At 41.6% G+C, this 24,779-nt stretch overlaps 1 protein-coding gene across 1 annotated transcript in view; it reads right to left on the bottom strand.

Annotated features, from left to right (window-relative positions):
- Positions 1-1,535: 1,535 nt before the first annotated feature.
- cfap299 (cilia and flagella associated protein 299) overlaps positions 1,536-24,779 on the bottom strand; it is a 77,060-nt gene continuing 53,816 nt past the window's right edge. The window contains exons 4-6 of the mRNA XM_069718800.1: positions 21,659-21,801; positions 8,035-8,164; positions 1,536-4,637 (exon numbers count right to left, since the gene is read on the bottom strand). Coding sequence (XP_069574901.1) covers positions 4,545-4,637; positions 8,035-8,164; positions 21,659-21,801 — 366 coding nt within the window. The 3' untranslated portion in view covers positions 1,536-4,544. The remainder of the gene's footprint in view (positions 4,638-8,034; positions 8,165-21,658; positions 21,802-24,779) is intronic.

Here is a 24,779-nt window from a genome sequence, read left to right as displayed (position 1 = left end):
CGCCACCCCACAACAGCCCATCAGGCGGGGTTTAAACACCCCACCCCCCCGCCACTGGGCTTCTCTTTCAGGGCCACTCGGGAGGAAATGATTAGGGCATTTCCCCGCCCTGGGACATCTGATGACAATAATATTAGCATGGCATGTCCTCCATAGCAGTCAGCAGGCTGAACGGATTTCATGGCTTTAACGGAGAGGAGATGGGCACGAGAGCATCAACATAAACAGCAGAGTGAAATCAGCTGGAGGCAAATCAGGGTAATAAATCTACATTTTTAATCACACAAACCAGAAATTAGAAGATCAACAAAATGTCAAATAATTTGGAATATTTAAGAGAAAATTAATAACTGCTCAAATCTTATAGCAGTGAATTTATTAGATCTGTTATTATATATTCATTCAACAAGTTGAACTGAAAAAACATGATTAAAAGTAGCCTATAACATGACTGATATGGCTTCATAACAGGATTATCAGGAGTTAGCAGACATTACATGACTTTCAAAGGTTTAAACATGTGGAAGATGCTACTGCAGATATTCATTAAAAACAGAAAAGTAAAAACAAACAAACATGATAATTATTAAAGAAAGGGAACTTAGACTCAGCTGAGAAAGTGTCACAATAATCAAACACATGAAGGTGAAGTATGTATCTCCCTGAAAATAAGTTCCTGTGAGTTTTAACAAAAGTACACATATCCTAAGATTTAGTTGATCAGAGCTCACATATCATAATATCATAAATCATACCTGTTGTGTTCAAGCTGATATTTAAAATCTTCATAAAAATGTTCCCATATTATCACCTTTTGAACAAAACACATCTCCAAACACAACTACAATATTCAGTTTTAATTGTAGCTTCAACTGCGGTCAGTTGTGTCTTTTTGTGTTTCTTTTACTTTTGAAAAAAAAAACTTTAAATAACATGTAATAAATATGTCAATCTGTTCAAACAAATGCACTGAATTAATTCTTTCATGCCATTTTTTTTTACATTTCACATGATGGCCATAACATTTCCGGTCACACAGAAGATGTCAACACAACAAGACACAAAAAGACGTGAAATGAAAATGTTTCTTTTTCCGCGGAGATGACTGAACAGCGTCGTTGCTCTCCACAACCCAGTTTCTTCTCTTCACCTCATGTTGTGTGTATTAGGACCGAGTCCGGCCTCAGACTAATAAAGTCACGCTTCAGTTAAAACCCCAACAGCTTAAAAGCCCCATAAAAGAAATGAAGTGGGACACAACTATTTAACTTGGACTTTATTGTGAAATCATTACTATTTACATACAACATGATCTGTTGGAGTCACTGCCAGTCACTTTTTTAAAATATTTTTCATGAGGCCTGGTCTTCCACAGAGGTAAATAAAAGGTAACAAGTGAACCTCATGAGAAATACTCTGATTTTCTTGTTGGACAAACTGGTGTTTTTTTTTTTTTTTTTTTTCATGTGCAGATGTTTGAAAGGAGAGAACTCCTTCCAAACTAAGACCAAACTAATTAGTTCCTTCTTGTCCTCTTTTCCTCAGTTCTCATGGTTTAGTCTAGTCAGTGTCTTTTTCCTCGTCCTCTGTTTTTCATGTCACTTCCTGTTTTATTTTGGTAACTCAGGTTGTGTCTTGTTTCTGTTGTCTTTACTTCCTGTCCTCTCACCTGTGTCTGATTGTCCGTTCGCCCAGATTGTTTCCACCTGCGTCTGAATGTCTTCTTGCTTATATAAGCTGTCTTCCTCCCACTTCTTCGCCAGGTCTTCGTAGTTCACAGCTCTTGTTCTTTGTCAGGGAGTTTTCCTTGTGTTTGACCGGAGCCTGTTGATTTCTGGATCTTGTGGATTGCTCTCTGGTTTTTGGACATTTTGGAATGAACTGTGACTTTGTTTTTGCCCTCATGTACCTCCACTGTGATTTTTTTCAGTAAAGATCTTTCTGTCTGTGTGAGAGTCGTGCGTTTGTCTTCTCCCTCGTGACGAGCGGTTTCATCAGCGTCACCTGATCCACAGATGAATGAGCTGCAGCCTGTGAACATGACCGGAGTGAGATGAGGGTGATGTGTTCCTTTGCCACCTGTCCGGTTTGAGCTCTTCCTTCCAACACATTAAAGAAACCCAGCAGAGCAGACGGTGAGATCGTCGGGGAGGCGGTTTGTCTTCGCCCTGAAGGTTTAAACCAGCAGATCTGAATGGACTTCTCATCCTCATCACTCAGTCAGTCAGTTTTGATGAGACAACAGTAAAAAGATAAAAGTTTTTTTCAGAGCAGTTTTTGCAAACAGACATTAAAAAATATATACATTTGAAGATGTGTAACATTACATACATTTAGAAGACAGAATGGGAGAGAATACATTAAGGACACCCAGTCGATCTGCTTTTTATAACTTTGTTCATCACCGTCCCAAAACAGGCCCAGAAATCTAGTCTGCTTCAAAACAATGAAAAGAATAAAAGAATCGCATCGACTACGACGACCCGAGACCAGAGCCTCACTCCTCAAAACCCAGCTTCCACAGAACCAGAACCAGAACCCAGATCCCCACGTTACCACACATATTGTTTCAATGAGGCCACTGGGTCCAATTTGGTCAGAACAGACGGAGGGATGCAGTCGGTGGATCGAGATGTTTGTGTTACAGCAAACTAATTTGTTTGAACCTCAGGACTCTCAGGAAAGAAAGAAAATGAGCAGCGTGGATGCCGGGGAAATTAATCCAGAGGCATAATAAATAAATGCTACGATGTCAGTTTAAAGGAAGAGCTCGGCAGTTTGGAAAATACAGAATGATTATTTACTTTATTGCGGAGAGTTAAATGAAAAGTTTGATACAACTCTCATGTGGGTGCAGTAAGTAGAAGGTACGCTGCAGCTGGAACAGCCTCCTGTAAAACCACATTTGCGTCTGGATGAAGCAAACACGACGTGAAGTATAACAGCAAAGTGTGAAGTAGACACGCTGGTCCACCACCGCAAAACGTGAGGTAGACACGCTTTGGCCTCTCTAGGCGTGACAGTTTCACATTTTGTAAGCGTGAAACTTACACACATGTAAAAGTAACGTAACGAAGAATCATGTGACAAAATACAAAGGACATTTTACGGCGTTAAAATGAATCAGAAACTGCCACGCAGGAGGCAGAGGTTCGAATCCAGGAGGTGACAACGGTAGCTGTTTTTTTTGTTTCCTGACCCCACCCGAGTTTTTCCACAAAGTAAAATTTTCCTGTAAATCACATGGCTGCACGCATCGATAGGTTTCATGTTTGTCCACTACATGAAAACGTGACACTGTCACGCCTCGACAGGCCAAAGCGTGGTTACCTCACGTTTTGCTGTAGTGGACCAGCATGTCTATTTCTATGATATGATATGTCTATGATACTGGGTTGCAACCGTCCCTTAGTTACCTTTAGCTGGACGAGCAGTTTTCTTCTGTTTCCTGTCTTTATGCTAAGCTAAGCTAACTCTGGCTGGATTTTCATTACCATACAGAAATGAGACCTCATTTAACTCATCTAACGTTCAGATGTAAAATTAGCATATTTTATAATATTCGAACAAGAAAGCTGCATTTTTCTTTTTTTTAACGTCGTGTCCACCTGTTGTATGTTTTCATGTAACATTGTTTTGTGGAGTGTTTTTTTAAGATTCAAAGAAAAAAGATTCAAAAGTACATCTATGTATAAAAGTGGGTACTGCTGTTAGGATTAGAGCTCCATCTCCAGAGATGTTTCTTTGTAGAGTCTAAAACTACTTTATGAAAAATAAGAAGGACCCTATTATTTGTCAAAGACAGATAATGTTACGTGTGGTAAAACTGATGAATACCATGTGTTTCAGTAACAGAGGCAAAGATGTACAATGAAAAGGGACAATTTTGCTAAAGGTCTTCTTCCTAATGAATCTCTACAGAGGACTGTTTGTAGAGTTGACTTCCATTAAGAATGTCACAGTGAATGACTAATATGTAAATGACAGAGCACTTTGATGTCCTCTAAAGTGTGCCTCGTGTCCGGGAACATGCGGAAAGCTTTAAGCCCATTACCCACTCTTCCATGCCGATCGGAGCTACCGCAGCCTGGGGGAGGACATAAAAGCAAACCCCCATCATCTTTCAAAGCTCTTACGCCTTTAATTTGTTTAGACAAACAGCACAAGACATGCCAGGCCCAACGATCGGACGGGCCTGGGGTCCCGGAGCAGGTTCTGGCCCCTAAATAGGCCAGCTGGCTCCAGGAATGACAAAAAAACACAAACAAATCCAAACTGGGCCTTAAATGGAATAAAGAAGAATTTAAGGTTGAAGTAACACCTCGAAGCCGTCACACTCGTCCGTCCACTTCTTCATCTGAGAATCCTCAATCGACAGCCATTTCTTCTTGTACTGCAGCACCTCCACCCAGATGGCATGCGTGACATGAGGGAAACAGTTTGTAAATGACGGTGCAACTACAGCAGCGGAGTCCAATTAGAGGCTTCCAGCGCGCCGCCATATGTCACGTACGGACGCACATGTCGGCAGCCGCCTTTGAAGCTCAGACGGTCCTGATGTTGTGGTCGTAGATGACAGCGTGGACGTAGAGGTCCGACTGGCGGAGCGTCCTGCTGGTGTCCTCCCCGGGAGCAGACTGGAACACAGTTAGAGCCTCATCATTACGGTTCATTCAAATCGGATTCAGGCTGAATGCAGGAAGTCAATTTTAAAATTCCTTCATTCATGTGAAACAGTGAGTTTTGGAGCCCCGACATGAGCATCTATATGACATTTTGGACTTTTACTGATCTCAAAAATTCGAGACCTTTCCTACTTCTCTTTGCTCTTTGTCAAACCTGCCGTCCAACAGGAATGGAAAACCAAACTATGACTTCAAAGAAGCTGCAACACAGACAGACTTGGTGCTGATTCTCAGAGTTTGGAGCTACAAACGGCATCTTTCCCCTCATGTGACATCATCAGATTCAATGTAAATTCAAAAAATATCTCTTATTTAAACAATATTACAACAAAGCAATAATACTGCAAATCGCAAAATATTAAACTTTTTGTTAGTGCTATCTCCGTTTCCATGGCAACACATGGGGGTATGACTAAGAACTGGAAAACAATCAGTCCCGTCAGTAGACTCTTATGTAACGTATGTAATGTTTACTAGTCCAGGAAGTAGTCGGACCCTTAGCAACCACCCTAGCAACAGAGAGGATTTCTAGTCTCCAACTGAATAAATACAGAAAAATAGAAACACTAAACTGATCAGCTAGTTCAGTCTGGTTGGAACAAAGATATCTGATGAACAAAGATATCTGATGAACAAAGATATCTGATGAACAAAGATATCTGATGACCAAAGATATCTGATCAACAAAGATATCTGAAGAACAAAGATATCTGATGAACAAAGATATCTGATGAACAAAGATATGTGATGAACTAAGATATCTGATGAACTAAGATATCTGAAGAACAAAGATATCTGATGAACAAAGATATCTGATGAACAAAGATATCTGATGAACAAAGATATCTGATGAACTAAGATATCTGAAGAACAAAGATATCTGATGAACAAAGATATCTGATGAACAAAGATATCCATGTTCTCATGTGTTTTTAACATTTTAGCTCCGTGTCATGTGTTCAAACCAAACCGGTCCAGCTAGCCTCCTCTAGGATTGTAAGTGCGTGACTATCCGTGGTGTTACGGTACGGGTGCTCGGAGCGACCAAAAAGGACCAAAAGAGACCCGACTTCACCAAATGGGTCATTTAATAGAACTACAACAAGTAGAAACTACATTATATTACATGTTATATAATATTCTATTCTAATTCTATTTTCCCATTGAGGAGGTGGAGGGATATTTCTAGTGATGAGCAGGATGTGATGTCATGGTGATTTGTTCCAGATGTTCAGTTGACCAATCAGATCTCTGGGGGCGGAGCTACTTGTACAGATTTAAATTGTGACAGCTGCCATAGAAAGAGTATGTTAGCAATTAAACAAACCCACAGATCTCCAGAACACATCTCTGTAATAACAGGTACAGTAAAGGGAAGACCGAGTTCAGCATAATTCGACGGTGACTGGAACGGTTCGTTTTCCAAGATGCTTTGTGTTACTTGGACCGTCGGCGCTGACACGGCCCCACCACTAAGATGTGAAGCCACTACCAGCTGGGAACATTTATTTAAGGCTAAGTGTGTCAAAAGCTTCTGGTGGGAGTGAATCCATAGCCAGCCATTACACTCAATTTACACTTTTACCTCAAACACACTTGTGGGTGTCCTAATAAGTGAGGTCGTCGTCCTCTGCAAGCTCAAAAGAGTGTCAATAAAAATAGACCAATAAAAATGACTTCATAGGCTGATTCAGAGAAAACGGGAAGCACTGAAACCAAGATGGGTCCTGAACACTCACATCGTTGAGTAACTTCCTCTGTTCTTCAACTTTGAGCTTTTACTCCTTTTAATCCAGCCATTGTCACAGCTGAAATATGAGCACCCTCCACCCCTAAATCCACCCCTCACACACACACACACACACACACACACACACGCACACACACACACACGCACACACACACACACACACACACGCTCACACACACACACACACACACACACACACACACACACACACACACACACACACACACACACACACACACACACACACACACACACACACACACACACACACACACACACACACACACACACACACACACACACACACACACACACACACACACACACACACACTTCTTGGCTGAGACAGAAAAAGTGGTGACGGTGTGACAAAGGCAGAAAAACAATCAAACGCCCGTAAAGAGTTGTGATGGCAGCTTTGATTCTGGACCTGCGGCCGTATGAGCAGCGACTGAGCTCACGGTGGGTTAACAGCCGGACGGTTCTGTCCCCGCTCCGTGCCGAGCCAAGCTGGGCCGAGCCGAGCTGGGCTCTGGGCACACGGGTGGTTTGCTGTGTCTGGCTTCCTCTGCTTTCGCTTGTGTTTTTAATAGACAGCCTGGTCGGGGCGGTGCTCGACCACAGCTCGAATACTGTGCTGCCATTTTGGCGCTTGGCCTCAAAAACGCAGTCCCCACAGCTCTGTCTGCAATTTCAAAATAGTTCAGCCCCACCAGCGACTCCCCTACCCCCCAGCGAAGAGGGAAACTGGAGAGAAAAAAAACATGTCTGTCAGTCGTTATTCTTCCAGGGGCCCCGTCAGGCTGAGAGTGTGGAGGAAGCACCTGTCTCCAACCCCGTGATCCTCCATTTCTTTGTGCAGGTGGAAAGCAAATATCTTTCCCTCCCACTGATTTCTTTATCTTAGTCTCTGCAGCTTCTCCTCTTATAGTATCGGCTCCCTCTGAACTAACTTCTGTCTGATATCTGTGGTTTGTTGAAAAGTTGATATAGAGGTTGTTTTTTTTTGCTTTTGATGGTTAAAACTGGAGACAGTGGGAGAAATTAAGTTAAGAAATGCAACAATATTTATGATTAACAAACAGGATGTTGTGGCTAAACGGCAAGTTAGTCATCTGAGCCACAAGGACATAAAAATCTGTTTTTAAAAATGCCCTTGATGCAGCACAAAGAATCTGAGAATATTTTTTACTCTAAAGCCTTTCTGCCCCCCCCCCCCCAGAGATAATTTTCCTGCCATAGAACAGTGTCACAGCGAGACGTCAGATAGCCAGGCTTTGGTCTCTCTAGGTGTGACAGTTTCACATTTTATAACAGTTTCACTGAATCAGAAATGGCCATGTGGGAGGCAGAGGTTCAAATCCAAGATGTGACAACGTTGTTCTTGAGTTGCTTTTTGTTTCCTAACCTCAACCATACTGTTTTTCCTAAAAGTAAAAGTTGCCTATAAATCTCATGGCTGCATGCATGCAGCAGGTTTCATTTTCATCCACTACAGGGAAAAGTGAAACTGTCACGCCCAGTCAGGCCAAAGCGTGGCTATCTCACGTTTTGCTGTGAAACCGGGTTGCGGGAAAAACGCAATAACAACAAACCTACCAAGGGGTCGACATTCAGGATCTTTTTGTCCCTCTTGTTCTTGAAGAGAAGGCCGTTGGGGTCGTCATATATCACCTCAAAGTTGGGGCTGGAGTTGGACATGGACAGCTGAGTCTTCCAGTTGTAGTAACTGTAGAAAATGGGAGACAGTAATTGTTGGATGATTGAGGTGAAGTCATGTTGAAGACCGAAGGTGCTTTCAAACATTGTGGAGTTACAGCTGCATCGACATGTCGCTCATGTTCCTCACAGCGTCTCTCTGAGGCAAAATAACAAAAGTTGCCATCTTCGTCTCACATGGTGGCACCAAACGCTTCTCTACTTGAGGCTTCCACCACCACCACGAGCATTACAGTGCAGGTGGTGACTGGGAAGGACGCTGCTGCAGGGTGGCGACCTGAGAGCTGATTGGTCACCGACAGATATGAAGAAGTCACCTGGGACTCTTGGATCTCAGGTGGGCAAGGTCATACATGAGTAGTTGTTCCACATGGCGCTGACTGTGTGGTGGTGTGTCCTACCTGACCTTTCTGATTTGTTTTTCCTTTCCAGGCTCACACAGCAGGAGACTTTACAGAACATGAGCGCCACACTGAGGTCATCACTTAGCATGTTTCAGAAAAGATAGAAAACTTCACAGATTACAAAGTATTACACCGCCATCATTATCACATAATCATTCAAGTGCAGGTTATAAAACAAAAACTTGACTCTGCAGAAAAGAAATAAAAGGAAACTGCAGGGTAGTATCTTTCATAAGAAATGGAGAAGTCTGTTTCCAATTTGATCTTCAGGGCGCTGTTTTGGACTTCGCCAAGCCAGGCATTAAAGTAAAGCTGTGACTAATAAGCAAGTGAAACCAAAGAATGGTTCTGATTCCAGAATAAATGACTGATAAATGAATCGCATCCCATAAAATCCTGCTCTGCTTTTAAGTGTTGGGTTAACAGTGTGACAGTCAAAGGGACAAACAATCTTGGACTTCCAGGCTAAAATGTGCCTCCATTTCAGTGTGGGAGTTATTGTTTACCTATTACGCAATCAGATAGTGTTTATCCCTGTCAGATCATCGATCAAGTTACGATTCCTCAAGCAGTGTGTTGAAGGAAAAGTGTTTGTTGAAGGCAAAAAAAAACCATGTCATTCTTTAGCAATAAAACTGGCAGATGGTCTCTCTTTGTTGACGTGAAATAGGAGGAAGGTTGGGAGTGGATGATACGGTTGAACACTGCATTGTTCTCATCTTAAGTTTGGACTCGGCACAGCCTTTCAGATGAAAAGAGCCAGGAATGGAATAAAAAAACTAAAACAGTCACAATTTTCAAAATTGCTTTGAAAACATTGAATGAGGCCCGACAGAGCGACTGTTCTCTGTCTGTTTATAGCTCATCAGATTATTTGGAACATATTTATGCAGCAAAACACTTTATTTGTGTTGCACAAATTATTTAATGGTTCTGAACAGTGATATTTTTCTGCAAAGTATTGTGATACCTTTAAAAAAAAAAAATTACAGCATGACATGTTTGCAACCTCCATCGTTACTGATCATTTGGATTTAAGAAAAGTTCGAAGAAAAAAGACTGCAAAGTATTTTTCTAACATGCAAACTGACAAAAAGAAAAAAACAGGTCTGATTGTTGTTCCAGCAAATGATAAGTAAAAAAATAACCCTTGTGTCTTACATTGCTGTCCTCTACAGGCAGTAGTAACCGTGATACTCATCATTAGTTGTTCACATTACTCGTAACACAACTCCATATGTCACTCTGAGTCGCTGAAGTTCCTTCAGTGAGCCTTGGCCGCTCCCCAACAGCAGTTTGTGGTCCAACAACAAAGTTGGACCTCAGGGAGAAGATTCAGCGTAAATCTGAGAAGAGGTACGCTGTGTTGGGGCTGAAGCTGCAGCAGCAAGCTGTAAATATGGGACCGTAACATAATGGACTGCTGCCAGCATTCTGCAGGTTATATTTCACTTATTGTGATGCTTTACTGGAGCTATTATATCATTAAGAGTAGATATAAAGTATTAATTCATCACCATTTTGTAAAATACATCTAAACATTTTGACATTTAGGGAAGGATCTCTGCGATCTTTAGGAATAGTTTGGCTCTTTGGCTGGTGTCAAGATGTTTGCTCTAAAACTTGTCCCAGAGGTAATCTCTTGTGGGACATAAAACCTTCCCACAAATACCCATTTGCATTTGAGCCATAAAAATATTTTCTGCCTGCAACATATTAAGCATGCTTGCTACAAATGACAAGCAAACATATAGTACAAGCAATATAAAAACGTACCCATGTGATCTCTCCAAAACCCACAGACCCCCGCTATGCAATTTGGGGAAATGTAAATACCTATTTTTGCAGAATGTTCCATTTTTGAATACCTATGAAAAGGACCAGCCAATAATGAAAGTGATTTCACTGCTGGTGTCCCGGCGACACTTTACTGGACTGGTTGCTTGTCATATTCCCAAAGACAGTTCTTCAGAATAAAGGGAGAGCATTAAGCCCCATGTTAGCACCAAGATTCAACGCAGTGACCCAGGTCTAAATCCTAGGGAGAAACTCAATTTTATATTTGTATTTAAAGACAACTAATGTTGACCAAAGTGCTGACAATACAAATTATAAGAATGAAATTGCAAATTTTTTTAAAAAAAAATAGCAATATAAAAAGAAAAGATATAACATTATTCGATGTACAGATGGAAAAAATAAACAGCCTCAACTGTAATGTTTAAAGCTCCATAAACACAAGGCTCTACTTTCATGAATCGTGCTGTTAATCACCAAATTTATGGTACTGCGGGTTGGTCTTCACTGGCTTGGGAAGAGTTGACTAATATTAAAAACAACTCATACCCTGGTATTATGAGAACTGCTGCCCAGTGTAGGAAGAGGTTCAATAATAAAAGACAGAGTACAAAAAAACCTGCCCATTATAGATGCCAAAAACTGGCATTAATTAAATGTAAAAGTGAACAAAGAACACTCATTAATTAAGTGAAATCAGGAGCTGAAATCAAGTTGAGGAGTGAACAGAAGTAAATTATTCACTCTTAAAAGTCCCGATCCAATTTATTTATTAACACTGATGAAGAGCAATGTGCTCCAAACATCACTGATGTTGCAGTGTTAATAAATAAACTGATGCTGTGGAGTTAATAAATAAAGTGATGCTGTGTGTTAATAAATAAAGTGATGTGTGTTAATAAATTAAGTGATGTTGTGATGTTAATAGATGCAGTGATGTTGTGGTGTTAATAAATAAAGTGATGTGTGTTGATCAATAAACTGATGTTGAGGTGTTAATAAATAAACTGATGTTCTGGTGTCAATAAATAAAGTGATGTTGTTTTGTTCAGAAATAAAGCGATGTTGTGTGTTAATAAATAAAGCGATGTGTGTTAATAAACAAACTGATGTTGTGGTGTTAATAAAGTGATGTTGTGATATTAATAAATTAAGTGATGTTAATAAATAAAGTGATGTGTGTTAATAAATAAAGTGATGTTGCGTGTTAGTAAATAAACTGATGCTGTGTGTGTTGATCAATAAAGTGATGTTGTGTGTTAATAAATAAACTGCATCAGGAGCTTTGACTGTGAATAATTTACTTTCCAGTCATTAATGAACTGTCCTAAAGCTGCTATGTGTAACCTGCTTTAACCTTTGTTGTGTGAATCACTCTGGTCTCACACGGCTGCTAGAGTGGAAAAGACTTTTGAATTGTTACCCAGTAATTTAACTGCAGTTTCTTACAGTTAACCTGAGTGTCTTTTATATCTAATGGCTGAGTTTGGCTGCTGCGTCATGACGTGCTCCAACTGACTGATTCACATCCAATTCAACAGACAAGAAGTCAGCTTAATTTTCATATGATTAACTGAATGAGAAAGTTGCATTGAAAAAAACAAAACTGTTTTAATGATTTATATTAGTGGGATTAAATACGTAGAACATCCACCAAACCTGTTTGTAGGATTTTGGACTGTTCTCTACATGAGCTGTGCTTACTGAAGCAACAAAAAAAGCCCTTCGTCAGCTGCGCTGCACTTAGACCTGGTTTGAGCTGGCAGAAGCGCAATTTAACCCCAAAATGTACACAAAAACTGTGCCGCACAAATGCATCATTACTGACGCACCCTTTGTTGCACCCGTCTCAGTGAAATAGAAACTCGATGCAAGCATGAAAAACAGCCCCTTACACTGCCTGAATCTTTGCTTAGACTTTGCTTGGAAATGTTCACTATGACGAGCCACTTAACATTCAGATCTGAAAGACTTGTATGTTTTCTGGTAATTTGCTTATGAAGACTTCTGCTTGCCAAAATAAGCACTTGGTACTTGAGCGAGTTCATACTCGCTCTGACAGACTTAAGACTTGGACTCTTCTTGTTTGAGCTTGACCAGAGACTTGATCTGTTGATGGACGTTAATTTGATACTTGACATGGACTTTAATGACTTACTTTAGACTTGACTTGAATTACTTGAAACTCGTGTTTGACTTCATTGATTCAACTAACTTACCTTGGACTTGACTCAAATGATGTGACCTGAGACTCAAAAATATCCAATGACAGTGTGGTAGAGAAAGACAAACAAAAGAATTACTCCCTGTTGTCCACTTCTGTTGGGCCTGACTGTAGTTTGTTCCTGCGTATCTAATACATTTCAGAAAATGGAACATCTGATTTCTCAGCTGTCTGTCATCCATCTCCTGCCAGCTGTGAGAGCAACCTTCCTCTCCAGGAAACACACTGATGCATAAAATTATATGATAGGACAGGAGATCTGGCATTTTTTTTTCCAAGTTGCCAACCCAGCTGAGTGAAGCAGGTTCAGAATAGATGGCAGCAATGCCCCAAATCTGAAATACAAATTGAGGTTTTTCTTTTAAAACTTAAAATTATATTGTCTCAAATGTGCTTTCAGACACGTGAATCCTTCTTCTCTTTGTAAATTAGATCTGACAGTGTTTCAGAGACTATTTATATCAAAGTGCCATGCAACAATTAACATTTTTTGGGTCAACCACTTTTATTCGGTGGTGAACCGCTTACTTTTGCAAGAGAGATGGGACAGATGGGAGATATTTTTAATCACTGAACATGAAAAAGACTGCAATGCTGAGAATTTTGTTCCGAGGTTACTCGGATATGTTTATTGGACCCACCTCCCGCACTGTCACATCTGAACTGTCACCGGGGCAACGAACTGCACGGTCAGTGCACTTCTGGTCACTGAGAAAGCTCCAACAGCTGGATGGCACCACACCCAGACATATGGACCAGTAAAAGTGTGAGAACCTGGATTTAGTGGAAACAATGACGGTGCTCAGCACCCGGTCCTGGTTCCCTATGCATTTACCACGGCTCTTTGACACGTGCACTGTGTCCTTTTACTTTCCATGGTTACCGTGCTTAGCTCTATTGTTATCTCCAGGCGGTCATTTTCCAGGGTAATGTCAACAGTCTCATTATAGGGCTCCGAGGAGCTGGACTCGGAGCACTGGATGATATATATCATAAAGGAGAAAATACCTAGCATGTGTATTCATTCAGCCGTTGTTTTTTTTTTTTTTTTTAGTGGCTGCAGAATACATAGTCCTGCAACTGTTTCTGAAGTTAATGTTTCCAGTGTAAATCACAAAGGCCTCTTCAGCGTTGAGAGGAGTAATGTAATGGGTTGAAATTACGACTCGGCCTTCTGGGGGTGTCCTGGATCTAATTCAATGACAAATCATAGATGGACCATGTCAGCTTGACAACCTCATTAATAAACACAAATGCACCCACCTAAATATTCTTCATGTCTTTTTCATTATTTTTCATTTCACCTGAGAATTTATGAATGTCAATTCTAAATATTAGAATACGACGTATGTCTTTATTGGCTGTGAAAACTGGCTACTCAGGCGCTTCCGAGTTCATGTTGTTCTGATGTTTATGTTGTTGTGTGACAAAAAAAACGTGAAATCAGAAATAGGAGGAATCAGCTTAAAGTACATATAACATTTGTGTTGCTTTGCAGACGCTTGCTTTAATCTTAAAACCGAACCTGTCGCATTAGCTCTGCATGGAAGTGATGATCATGATTAATATGATTTGGTGCTTATTCCTAATAAATGCCAACTGAATTCCTTTTCGATCTCAGACTGTTGGCTGGACAAAAAAAAAATAAGGCATCCAAAGGTGTCAGCGTGTGACACAATATTTTTAGCTTGTTGTAAACAGATCAAATGAAAAAATAATAGACAGACAGATCAACAATAGAAATGGTAACTGCATCCCTAAAAGCATTGACCAGTGTCTCCCTGCAGTATAATAATAATAATAATAAGGGACATAACATCTCAGTGAAAATCAGTTAAACAGATTAAAATTTTCCTTCATGTCCTCCATAGAGCTACACATTTCAACCTAGTCTCAAGGCCAAACATGAAATAGACACGCCGGTCCACTACAGCAAAACGTGAAATAGGCACGCTTTGGTCTGTCCAGCTGTGAAAATTACACATTTTCCTGTAGTTGACGAAAATGAAACATACTGCATGCGTAGAGCCGTGTGACTTACAGGGAAATGGGTGGTTGGGTTTACCAAATAAGCACATGGTTGGGGTAAGGAAAAAATGTAAACATGGTTGAGGTTTGGAAACAAAACAACTCAAATAGGAAAGAACAACTCAACAAAAATATTCTCACCTCCTGGATTTGAACGTCATCATCCCGCATGACAGTCTGTGACTAATGGCACCGAGTGACCTCCCCTACATCTTAATACTCCAGAAACCTGCTGTCTTTTGTTGGCTGTGTTGAGACCTTGGTCACATGATCCCGCGTCACATGACATTTTTACATGCATGTAACTTTCACACTTGCAAAACATGTAACTTTCATGCCTAGACAGCCCAAACACTGATTATTTCACATTTTGCTTCAGTGGACCGGCGTGTCTATTTCAGGCTTTGCCGTGATACCGGGTTGAACTTTCACACTCACACATAGGTTGGGCACATTACATAATGCAGAGACCAAACTGGGCGTTCTCCATCTGACTGCAGCTGAAAAGGTTAATAATGTCTGGACTGAGAGGGATTATGGGTTAAACACTGTTTGTAAAAAAGAGCCTAGAATAATACAAGTGACCAGTCGCAGTACCTCCACTCATATTAAAACAATGGTCACTAATTGCCATTTATCATTCTGGTATGATAAAACCTTCATCTGAATTTTTCAGATTTTACAGATCTACTTTCCAGCCAGCAAAAATGTCCAGTGCTGGGTTTTTAATTACATGGACATGACATAGAAACATGGTCTGTGACGATTGTACAACTGGTGGAACATCAAAAACAGAACAAACTAAACAGTGTGATTGGATGTAACCCCGAGGATCCAGCCAATGGAGTGTGTGCTCGCCATGTGTGGACATCAGCTGTGATGGCATGAAACGTTCTGGCTTACCAGCAAATATTTATCAAGCTGGCAAACTCCAGTGTGATAGGATATCTCACCGACCCCCATTAAAGCCGGGACACACTGCTTCGGACCGGGCCACCCAAACACCTTCTGAGCTGGAACAGTTTCTCTTTTGCATTAAAAGTTTAAAATGGTACAGCAGTGCAAATATTTTCACAGCAGAAAATTAAACACAAGTGCACTGCCGAGGCTGAGCTTGGAGGCAACATGGTTCTGGCTCCAGAAGAGGCATGCGCTATGTTTCAACCCAGCTGATCCTTCAGATTCAGTGTTTCAGCCACTCACTAGATGCACACGGAAACCTTTATACTATTCAACAGATTTGTTGGACAGATATTTAGACAAAACCCAGCAGAGATTTTGGACACTTTTTTCATGAGAAGACAGAAAATGTAAAGTAGAAAAGAAGAGTAAATCAATTAAGACTCTTATAAAGTGAATGTTGTTCACTCTCAAAGTCTTGACTGAACACAGGGACCGAAGAGAGCGGGAGATAAATAGAGGCAGGAGGGGAACAGCTCGAGTGCATAAACAGATGGTCACTTTGCTGGTGAACATTAAATAGACATCAGAGATGCTGTAGGCACATCTGGAGTGGCAGGAAGCTGGCTGCACCAAGCTGCAGATCTGTGGGTTAATTAGATGAGGGTCGGGACTTCAGTGTGAGTTCACGTTTATGTCGGAAGCTCACAAATTAAGACTTTTAAACACTCCGATTGTTTAACCTTCCATTTTCAGTATCAGTGTCGGGTTTTAAAAGCTGAATCCAGAGTTTGCTTCTAAATTACAGCAACTAAAGCAGAGCAGTTACCATAATTATCTGGATGTAGTAAGAGAAGTCGTATTCTACTATCCATACTATAACTATTATTGTTTACCACTTCCCGGATGTAAAACGTCTCCAGAAAAAACCTGGAAAATTCTGTGCTTGATTCCCTTTAAGCAGAATTCCCCTGCAGGTCAGAGGCTTCCAACATGTGCCTTTACAAATGATGTTTATATGACCCACCCACCCAGTGTGCCTGCTCAAATAAATCAAGGCCAGCATTCTGTCCTCTTATAGAATTAATGTAAATGAAAAGATCCCAATACAATATGTATTTTAAAATGTACATAAGTGTAACTATATCACATATGACTTGTTTTTTAAAGCCTCATGTACGACAAAAGTCTAAATATACACTCTCCAGAAAGCTGTGTAAACTGTACTTCCTGTTTCCACAACTGATACACAGTCGACACAAACTGAGTAGTGACATGATTGTGTTTCCACAGTTACATATATTTTAGGTTAAAACCATTAACTGTATATAAAAGTGTTCGTAGCTTCTGGCTCGGAAAAATGGTTCCAATGCAGAAGTTCATTAAGCTGCAGTACCAGCGAGTGCCACTAGAGGTCGGCTCCAAAAAGCCTCCGTCTCCATAGACTCCCATTCAACTTCTCTCATCAAATCCAAAGTGAATAAAATGTGTCCATCAGTTATCTCGGTGTTGTTAGCTAAAGTCACTCCTTCTTATTAGTTTTCTGGAGGTCCATCGGAAAATAATCCCTCATTCATTAGAAAAGAAGATTCAAGAAGACCTGTTTTTGGGGGCGTGTCTGTTTGATTGACAGGCCTGCGGTGCAGTCAGGTTACAGCTATCGGTGGGCGGGACGTAGTATCGTCAGGTTTCCGATCAGATCGGTCAGATCCACCGCTGGCTCCTCCCCCAGCTCGTCCAAATATGGTCACTTCCTGCTCCAAACCGCTCCGAACTAGTAAAGATGGTGACGGACAGAATCTGAACTGGAGGATTCATAATGTTCACAAACCAACGATGACATCACTGATGGTTGATACTTGGTTAAAACTGATGGTTGCAGTCAGAAATAATGATGTAAATTTTTTCTTTTTTTAAAAAAAATCTGCACATAATGCTGCACTATTTCTGAATTTGGGAAGGAATGAATGGAAAGGTTAATGTCGAGAGGAAAGCATGATGCTTTCAATGTTTCATTATTTTGCAAAAGGCCAATGACACCTGTTATATAAAACTAGAAAGGTAAATATTTGCTTTACTTATAGATATTTCCTCCAGACACCTCCAACCACTTCTTTCTTTTGGTCCTTTAAATTCATATACTTTTCTCCCACAAGATCCTCTGCTGCTGCTCTTTTCCCCCCTGAAGACTGCGTACGTGAACCTATCCACCCTTCCTCGCTGGAGGTGGGAGGTGGAGGCCCGAGCTGGCGCTGGTGTCGCTGCTCTGTGTTCTTTGTGGCTGCGGTGGAGGAGGAGGGACAGGATTCAGAGTCCTGCGGTGGGAGGTTTAGTGCACTGAGTGGGCAGCAGCTCCAGCATCTGCTCCCTCTTAGCGGCAACCACACTGGGTGTTATTGTTCCCGACAGAGATGAAAAAAGGGGGCCGGGGTTGGGGGGGGGTGGAGGATGACATAGGAGAGGAGAGGTAGCAACCAGCGAGCGTATGCTTAGAAAAGTGTAAAATAAAGACAGAAAAAATTGTAAATGTGATGCAGTAGACTTTAAGTAGGTGAAAAATGACACTGAGTGTGGTGTGAAGTCATGTCAGATGGAGTGGGTGGGGTGGAGGGGTGAGGTGGGAGCCTCATACAAGCATCATTAGGGAGTAGGTTGTACCTCCAGGCATGCTCGCCCAATGACTCACACCTCCAGCTTGTTAGGACTTCTGCTCGGCAGAGAGGAGGTCGAGTTCAAGGACACAAGCAACGCTGTGTCAGAGCTCATGTGAGGAATGGATGAATAAAACAACAAAGCTTCGCATGTTCGACACTTCGGTTTCAAAGGAAGAGAAAACCACTTCCACAAATAAAACTGTCATTCCTGTCTTTTCACTGATATCTTAATATGCATGCAGTGGTTATAAAACTGCACGTCACATGTCCAGTGGATGGAGTTCATTCGCTGATAAAGACCAAGAGATGCAGATGTTGTCACGTTTCATACAAAAAGTAAATAAGTAAAACGTATCACTATTGGAGCTAAAAACTCAAGTTGAATCAGGAAGACTATCTTTATATCTCATTCTTCCTCAACTCACTCTCTCCCAAATCTCTAATCACATGACCATGGGGCGTTTCTGGTAAACCAATCAAACATCACCACAATCTCAATCAGCCAATCGTTCCCTCGCTGTCAAAGGTTTGAATCTGTCTCTCTCTTCCGGATCAGCTGTCCGGTCCGGGCGACCCGCTGTGAACCTCCTCCAGGTCCAGCTCATCACATTCTCCCGTCATCCAGATCTGCGGTCACAAGAACCACCAACCTACCCAATGCTTACCGTTGTGTCTCTCTATGCTGTTCTTTTCTCTCTCCACTCTCTCTTTACTCCAACCGGCTGAGGCAGATGGCCGACCCCCCCCGAGCCTGGTTCTGACAGAGGTTTCTTCCTGTTAAAACAGAGGGTTTTTTTTTCCTGCTGGGAGTTTTTCCCCCCTGTTTAACAGGGTATTTTCCTTCCATCTTGCTCAAGTGGGAATTGCTAATTGTTGTTTTTTTTCCCTTTATAATGTATATAAAAAAAAATAATTTTATTTCATTCCATTACCACCACCACCAGTTTCAAGACCCCAAGGTTTTTTTTCATGTACTACGCACTGGTTCACCCCCTTTAAATATCATGACATCACAACGGTGTCTAATCGCCAAAGACTCTCACATCTCTCATGCTTCTCGTTGTTCTTGAGGATGCCAATAAATGTTGTTTCTGTTCCCTCAAATTGAGTCTCTCCTGATTGAAATAATCGTTGTGAAACTAGAGTATTAAAACGCCCCTTTCATTGGTCACCGTCTCGGAGGTCGTACAGGCTGTGAGCCATTTGGCTGAACTCTGAACACAACCGTGGATGCTCTCATTCTCACCCCAGGCCAGTTGTGTTTGTCCTTTTGGGATTTCTCACAGGTATCTGAAATGTTGATAACATGTTAGTAAAGCATGAGTATGTGGAATGTGGGGATGGTTTTGGCTCTGCTAATCTGCTGACAGCTCTCTGTGTACACAACTCCCCTGATGGGCTGAGAATTATAAAGATGTCACCTGCACCACGGAGGGATGGAGGGAGGTTTTAGCTTACAGCTGCAAGGTCAGCAGTTCATGTGTGGTTTGTCCAGGAATCGTGTGACTCTCACTGTCCCTGGAAATAACATTTCAAATAATTTCAACCAGTAAAGGCATCTGTGTGGGTTAAGAAAACTGTCCTCCACCTTCAGCAAATCACACTGGATTGTCTCATGGGTCATGAATCTGACACCAAAGTAAGCAACACACAAACCCGACGTCAGACAACCTGTTTTCTAGATACTCACAGAATTACAGTTTATTAGCAGCAGCTGATTATTATGTAATTTTAACTGTGGCTAAAAATGACAAGCTGCTACCGGACTGTTTCAAACACTAGTTTTCACTTGCATGTGCCAACAAATACTCACTCTGACAAAAACAATAGAAATCTGCAAGGAAAGAATTACATTACCATGATTGGTTTTGTTATAACCAGTACTGGTCCATTAAAAGATGCCCGGATCAAACTGATCATTTGGATTACTGAGGACATTTTTTATCTCTCTATTCACTTCTAAACCAGGGAGAGACTTTAAAATGCCTTGTTTGGATCGAGTGAATGTTTCACTTTCACCTTCATTCGATCAATTGTTTCCGCTCTAAAACCTGAACCTTCCCAAAGGAGTTGTGTTATCTTGAAACCACTGACAGATATTCACACAGAAACACCAATTCTGAAATGTCACACCAGTTTGACACATGAAGGCGTGTTAACATAGAAACCCGACATCAAAAGCAGACGCAACACCGAGATCCAAAAGTGGTTGTTGGTATATTACCCGCTGGGCAGCGGTACGTGTCGTTCCTGTTGGTATGCCGCTCCTTCTGTAAGGTGCCGTGTACCGACCCTTGGTGGTAACCAACTCCTTCAGCGGTACGTACCTATCCATGGAGGCATGCCTCTTTTCCACTGGTACAAACTGTCTGACAGCATTTGCCACATGAAAGTGCTATGCCATGCAGTCTGTGGCCAAGCCACATTATACTGGCCCCGCCCCCTAAAGTGGATGCATATTTGATGCGAGTGGCTGAGGCTTACAAGTACTGTCCTAAATGTGTTTTTTAATGTCTTAATCTTCAGTTTGTTGTCTTTATTTACAACGTTAACGCAACATCAGCGCTTCAGGGGGCGGGGCCAGTCTAACATGGCATAGCCTTAGACTGTATATAAGAGTGGACATACCTTCTGGCTCGGAAAAATGAGGCCGATGCAGAAGTGCCTTAAGCTGCAATACCAGCGAGTGCCACTAGAGGTCGGCTCCAAAAAGCCTCCGGCTCCATAGACTCCCATTCAACTTCTCTCATCAAATCCAAAGTGAATAAAATGTGTCCATCAGTTATCTCGGTGTTGTTAGCTAAAGTCACTCCTTCTTATTAGTTTTCTGGAGGTCCATCTGAAAATAATCCCTCATTCATTAGAAAAAAAGATTCAAGAACACCTGTTTTTGGGGGCGTGTCTGTTTGATTGACAGGCCTGTGGTGCAGTCAGGTTACAGCTATCGGTGGGCGGGACGTAGTATCGTCAGGTTCCCGATCAGATCAGTCAGATCCACCGCTGGCTCCTCCCCCAGCTTGTCCAAATATGGTCACTTCCTGCTCCAAACCGCTCCGAACTAGCAAGATGGTGACGGACAGAATCTGAACTGGAGGCTTCACAACGTTCACAAACCAACGGGTGACGCCATGCTGGTTGATGGTTGGGTGTACCACTTTATATGACAAATGCTTTTTGCAAAATATTTTGCATTTTATTGTGTTGACATATTTACTGCACATAATAACAAGATCAAAATTGTCTGCTTTATTTATGGCTTTAATCGTGCCTTTCTTTCTATTCCTTGTAGATGCTGAGATCACAGCAGCTGCTGCTGTACACACTTACTGTAGTGGCCTCTTGTGAAACTCCTTCAAAACCCATATTGGTGTCTGAGGACAATCTGAATCTTTAATACTAGATAATAAGATTACCTTACCCTTCAAATCTTGTCAAATCCCACTCAAATCAAGGCCTCCCCAACCAACCTGGACATGTTACAATGGAAGGAAACTTACCATAAATCCGTGCGTCCTGGCATGAGCCGCTTCTTTCCGCTGAAATATGGTTCAAAATCTTGGGTCTTGAGTCTGTGGGCGTAGTCTATATAGCCAGACACTTCCTGTCCAAGGGTATTCTGATCCCTTATGAAAATGACCGACTATAAAAAGAGAGAAAAAGAAGGAAACCCTCTGTGTAAATAATCATGGCCTCCTGAGTAAAAGCCAGTAAGGCCGATGTCACTAGTGGAAAGTGGACAGATAGACGGGATCTGTTACAAATCCTCCCACTTTGAAATACTAAGGCTCGTGTTTTACTTTGAATCGGGTTCAAATCTGAAATGACTGCAACTGATGGCATCCTGCAGCAGGCTGAGCTCAGCGAAGTGGGCCGTCTACAAAGTATCCTGCTCCGATAAGTGCGTGGGACCGAATCCTTCGACTTACAATAACTGAAGTCTCAGTTCCGTTCCAACACACCTACAGTCGCGGCAGGAATGTAGCTCCAAATGACATGAAACGTGGAGTCCTGAGTTGAAACTTAATCCAGTGAGTTGTGTGAACAGTTACGGACCTTTTCGTTTAAATAATAATGGTTGGGGGGGTGGGGGGGTTAAATCCTGGGAGGGGGAGTCCAGTTGAAACAAAAAAGGTCCTATAAATGAATGTAATTTGTTTCGTGTTTCCATTCTCTTTGTTGCTCTTCTTGATGTTTCTCCTCGTTTTTGCTGTTAAATGTTTTTTTCCCCCTTTTATTCAACAAAGGCTCAGAGGACCGAGGATGTCATGTGTTGCACAAATTGTTAAACCCTTTGAAGTAAAGTTGGGATTTCAGACAAAGTCAGTGTAGTAAAATAACATGAAGATGACAAACTGGTGCCCTGATGTTTTGAAACATCTTTTAAAAAAAAGTATTTGGACTTGATCTGAAATAACAGAAAACACATCAAAGACAGGCAGAAATATATTTCAGAGGTCCCACCCAAAGAGATCTGAGGATAATTAGGATCCTGATCCGAGCAGATAACGGACTCTAAAAGGCACTTGAGATAACAACAAATGAACTGCAATCAAATTATACATACATAGGTAACAATTGAAAAGCCCTTTCATCAACTCATCTGGTTTAGTAATCTAGCAGCCGTGCAAGAGTGTAACACTGCGTCTTTTACGCACAAAATGTCAGGGCAATGTACTGCCACCTGCTTAGGCCATTTAATTCATGATTGGAAAGTAAATTATTCACACTCAAAGCTCCCGATGCAGTTTGTTTATTCACACCATCAGTTTCTTTATTAACAACATCAGAGTTGTTGGAGCACATTGCTCTTCATCAGTGTTGTTAATAAATAAATTGCATCTGGATCTTTAAGTGTGAATCATTTACTTCTGTTCACTCCTCAACATGATTCCAGCTCCTGGTTTCATTGTATTGAAGAGTATTCTTTGTTCATGTTGACATTTAATTAATGTTAGTGTTTATGAGATGCAGGTTTTTGTTTGACCCTTCGTCTTATTGATTGCACTGCTTCCTACACTGGGCAACTGTTCTCACAATACCAGGGGAGGAGTTATTTAACCTCTTCCCAAGACAATTGAAGACAAGACAAGCCTTTGGAGGCCGACTAGTATGACTGCAAATTTGGTGATTAGAGCCTGAACCTGCAGACAAGTTTGTCAGTTTCCTCCTGTGTAGAGTTTGGCTGGTGATGTCGGCCTGCTCCTTCTTCAGTCATTAGAAACCGACAATACGCTGCACCACAGCTGTTTTAACAAGAGGAGCTGATTTGATTGGCCATAATTGAAGTCGGCTGTGAGACGCCTTCTAATTTTCTCATCCCCCGACTTTACCACTGCGCCGAGCTACACTACAGATGCGCCTGCGTTTGTGTTCACCAAAATACCAAAGAAGTCGGCCACATCTACTGAAGATCCTGCCACACCTGACACCTAACGCTTCACCTGCGCTGCGCCTCGGCAGATGAAAATAATACCCTCTGTTTTCCCTCAAAAAACAATGATCCTGTTGTGATTGTGGCATCACACATGACCACAGCTGATTGTGCGTCTGCTCCAATCCGCTAAGGTATAACAATACAGACCGAAGCTCCACTGCAATACAGTCGGACCCCACATTGACTTTTTGACCCGTCTTGGCTCAGCTCATGAATCAAGTCTTGGTTACTATTGGAAGGAAGCAGACCTGTTTAGAGCTCCTGTTTGATGCCAAGAAAAAGTGAAGCGATAAACAGTGACTGTAAAGCACAAGAAGCATACTTGATGTTTATGTGAAAGAAGGAACATTTTTAAGCATTTATTCAGAACAAAATAGTCCAAAATTCCAACTTAGCTTTTCAGAAATGTTCTGATATTTGATTAAAGCATGATGAGTAAAGTGCAAAAAGGTTTGGATTTTCCAACACAAACACATCATATAGATCTAAAGAGAGTTTCCCGGCTGCTCTTTGAAGTGAGTTCAAACCAGACACAACCTGAGGAAAAAAGGATGACAAATGGTTTTGTCACCGGATTCAAACAAAGCAAACGAGAGCCGAGTTGTCCAAACCCCCTCGGGTGACAGCAGAACATGAAATGATCTTTTCATGTTGATTTGATGGTTTAGATAACACATGATGACAATGGATGGGAAGAACTCCAAACAGAGGGCACACTCAGGTGTGAAGAGGTTGTTTTGTCTGCCTTCACAAAGATAAAAAGGCTCCTTTTCTTCCTTTCTTTTCTGCCTCGTCTTGAAAAGGAGGAATCTTTTTGTGTTGACTCGTCTTGTTTACTCGGAGCATGAATGAGTCCCACTTGCCGGCCTACAGTAACACAGTAAGAGGATCCTTGTGGAATACCTCGGCTCGTGATATCACATTTGTATAACTGTCAGGACACGGGCCATCTGTGGATCCCTTTACTAAAAAGGCATGAGATAACTAGCACTCCAGAGCTCAGAAGAAAAGAGGACTCCTTTCTCTGCGTCTCTCAAACGTTTAAAACAGATGCTATCAGTTTCCCAGCTGGCTGCAGGCCTGAGTCAAATACCCTATCTACTGCCTTCTGTCCTCCTGCAGCCAGCCTTGAAAATACATCTTTAGGTGGAGCCAGAAAAGAAGGCGAGAACCATTTAGGTAAC

Source organism: Brachyistius frenatus, unplaced genomic scaffold, assembly GCF_029030835.1.
Source record: "Brachyistius frenatus isolate BFR_SWC_R1_liver_20210118 unplaced genomic scaffold, ASM2903083v1 Contig_199, whole genome shotgun sequence".
Taxonomy (NCBI): domain Eukaryota; kingdom Metazoa; phylum Chordata; class Actinopteri; family Embiotocidae; genus Brachyistius; species Brachyistius frenatus.
The sequence above is the reverse complement of the archived record's forward strand: the minus strand, read 5'-3'. Positions and strand labels throughout refer to the sequence as shown.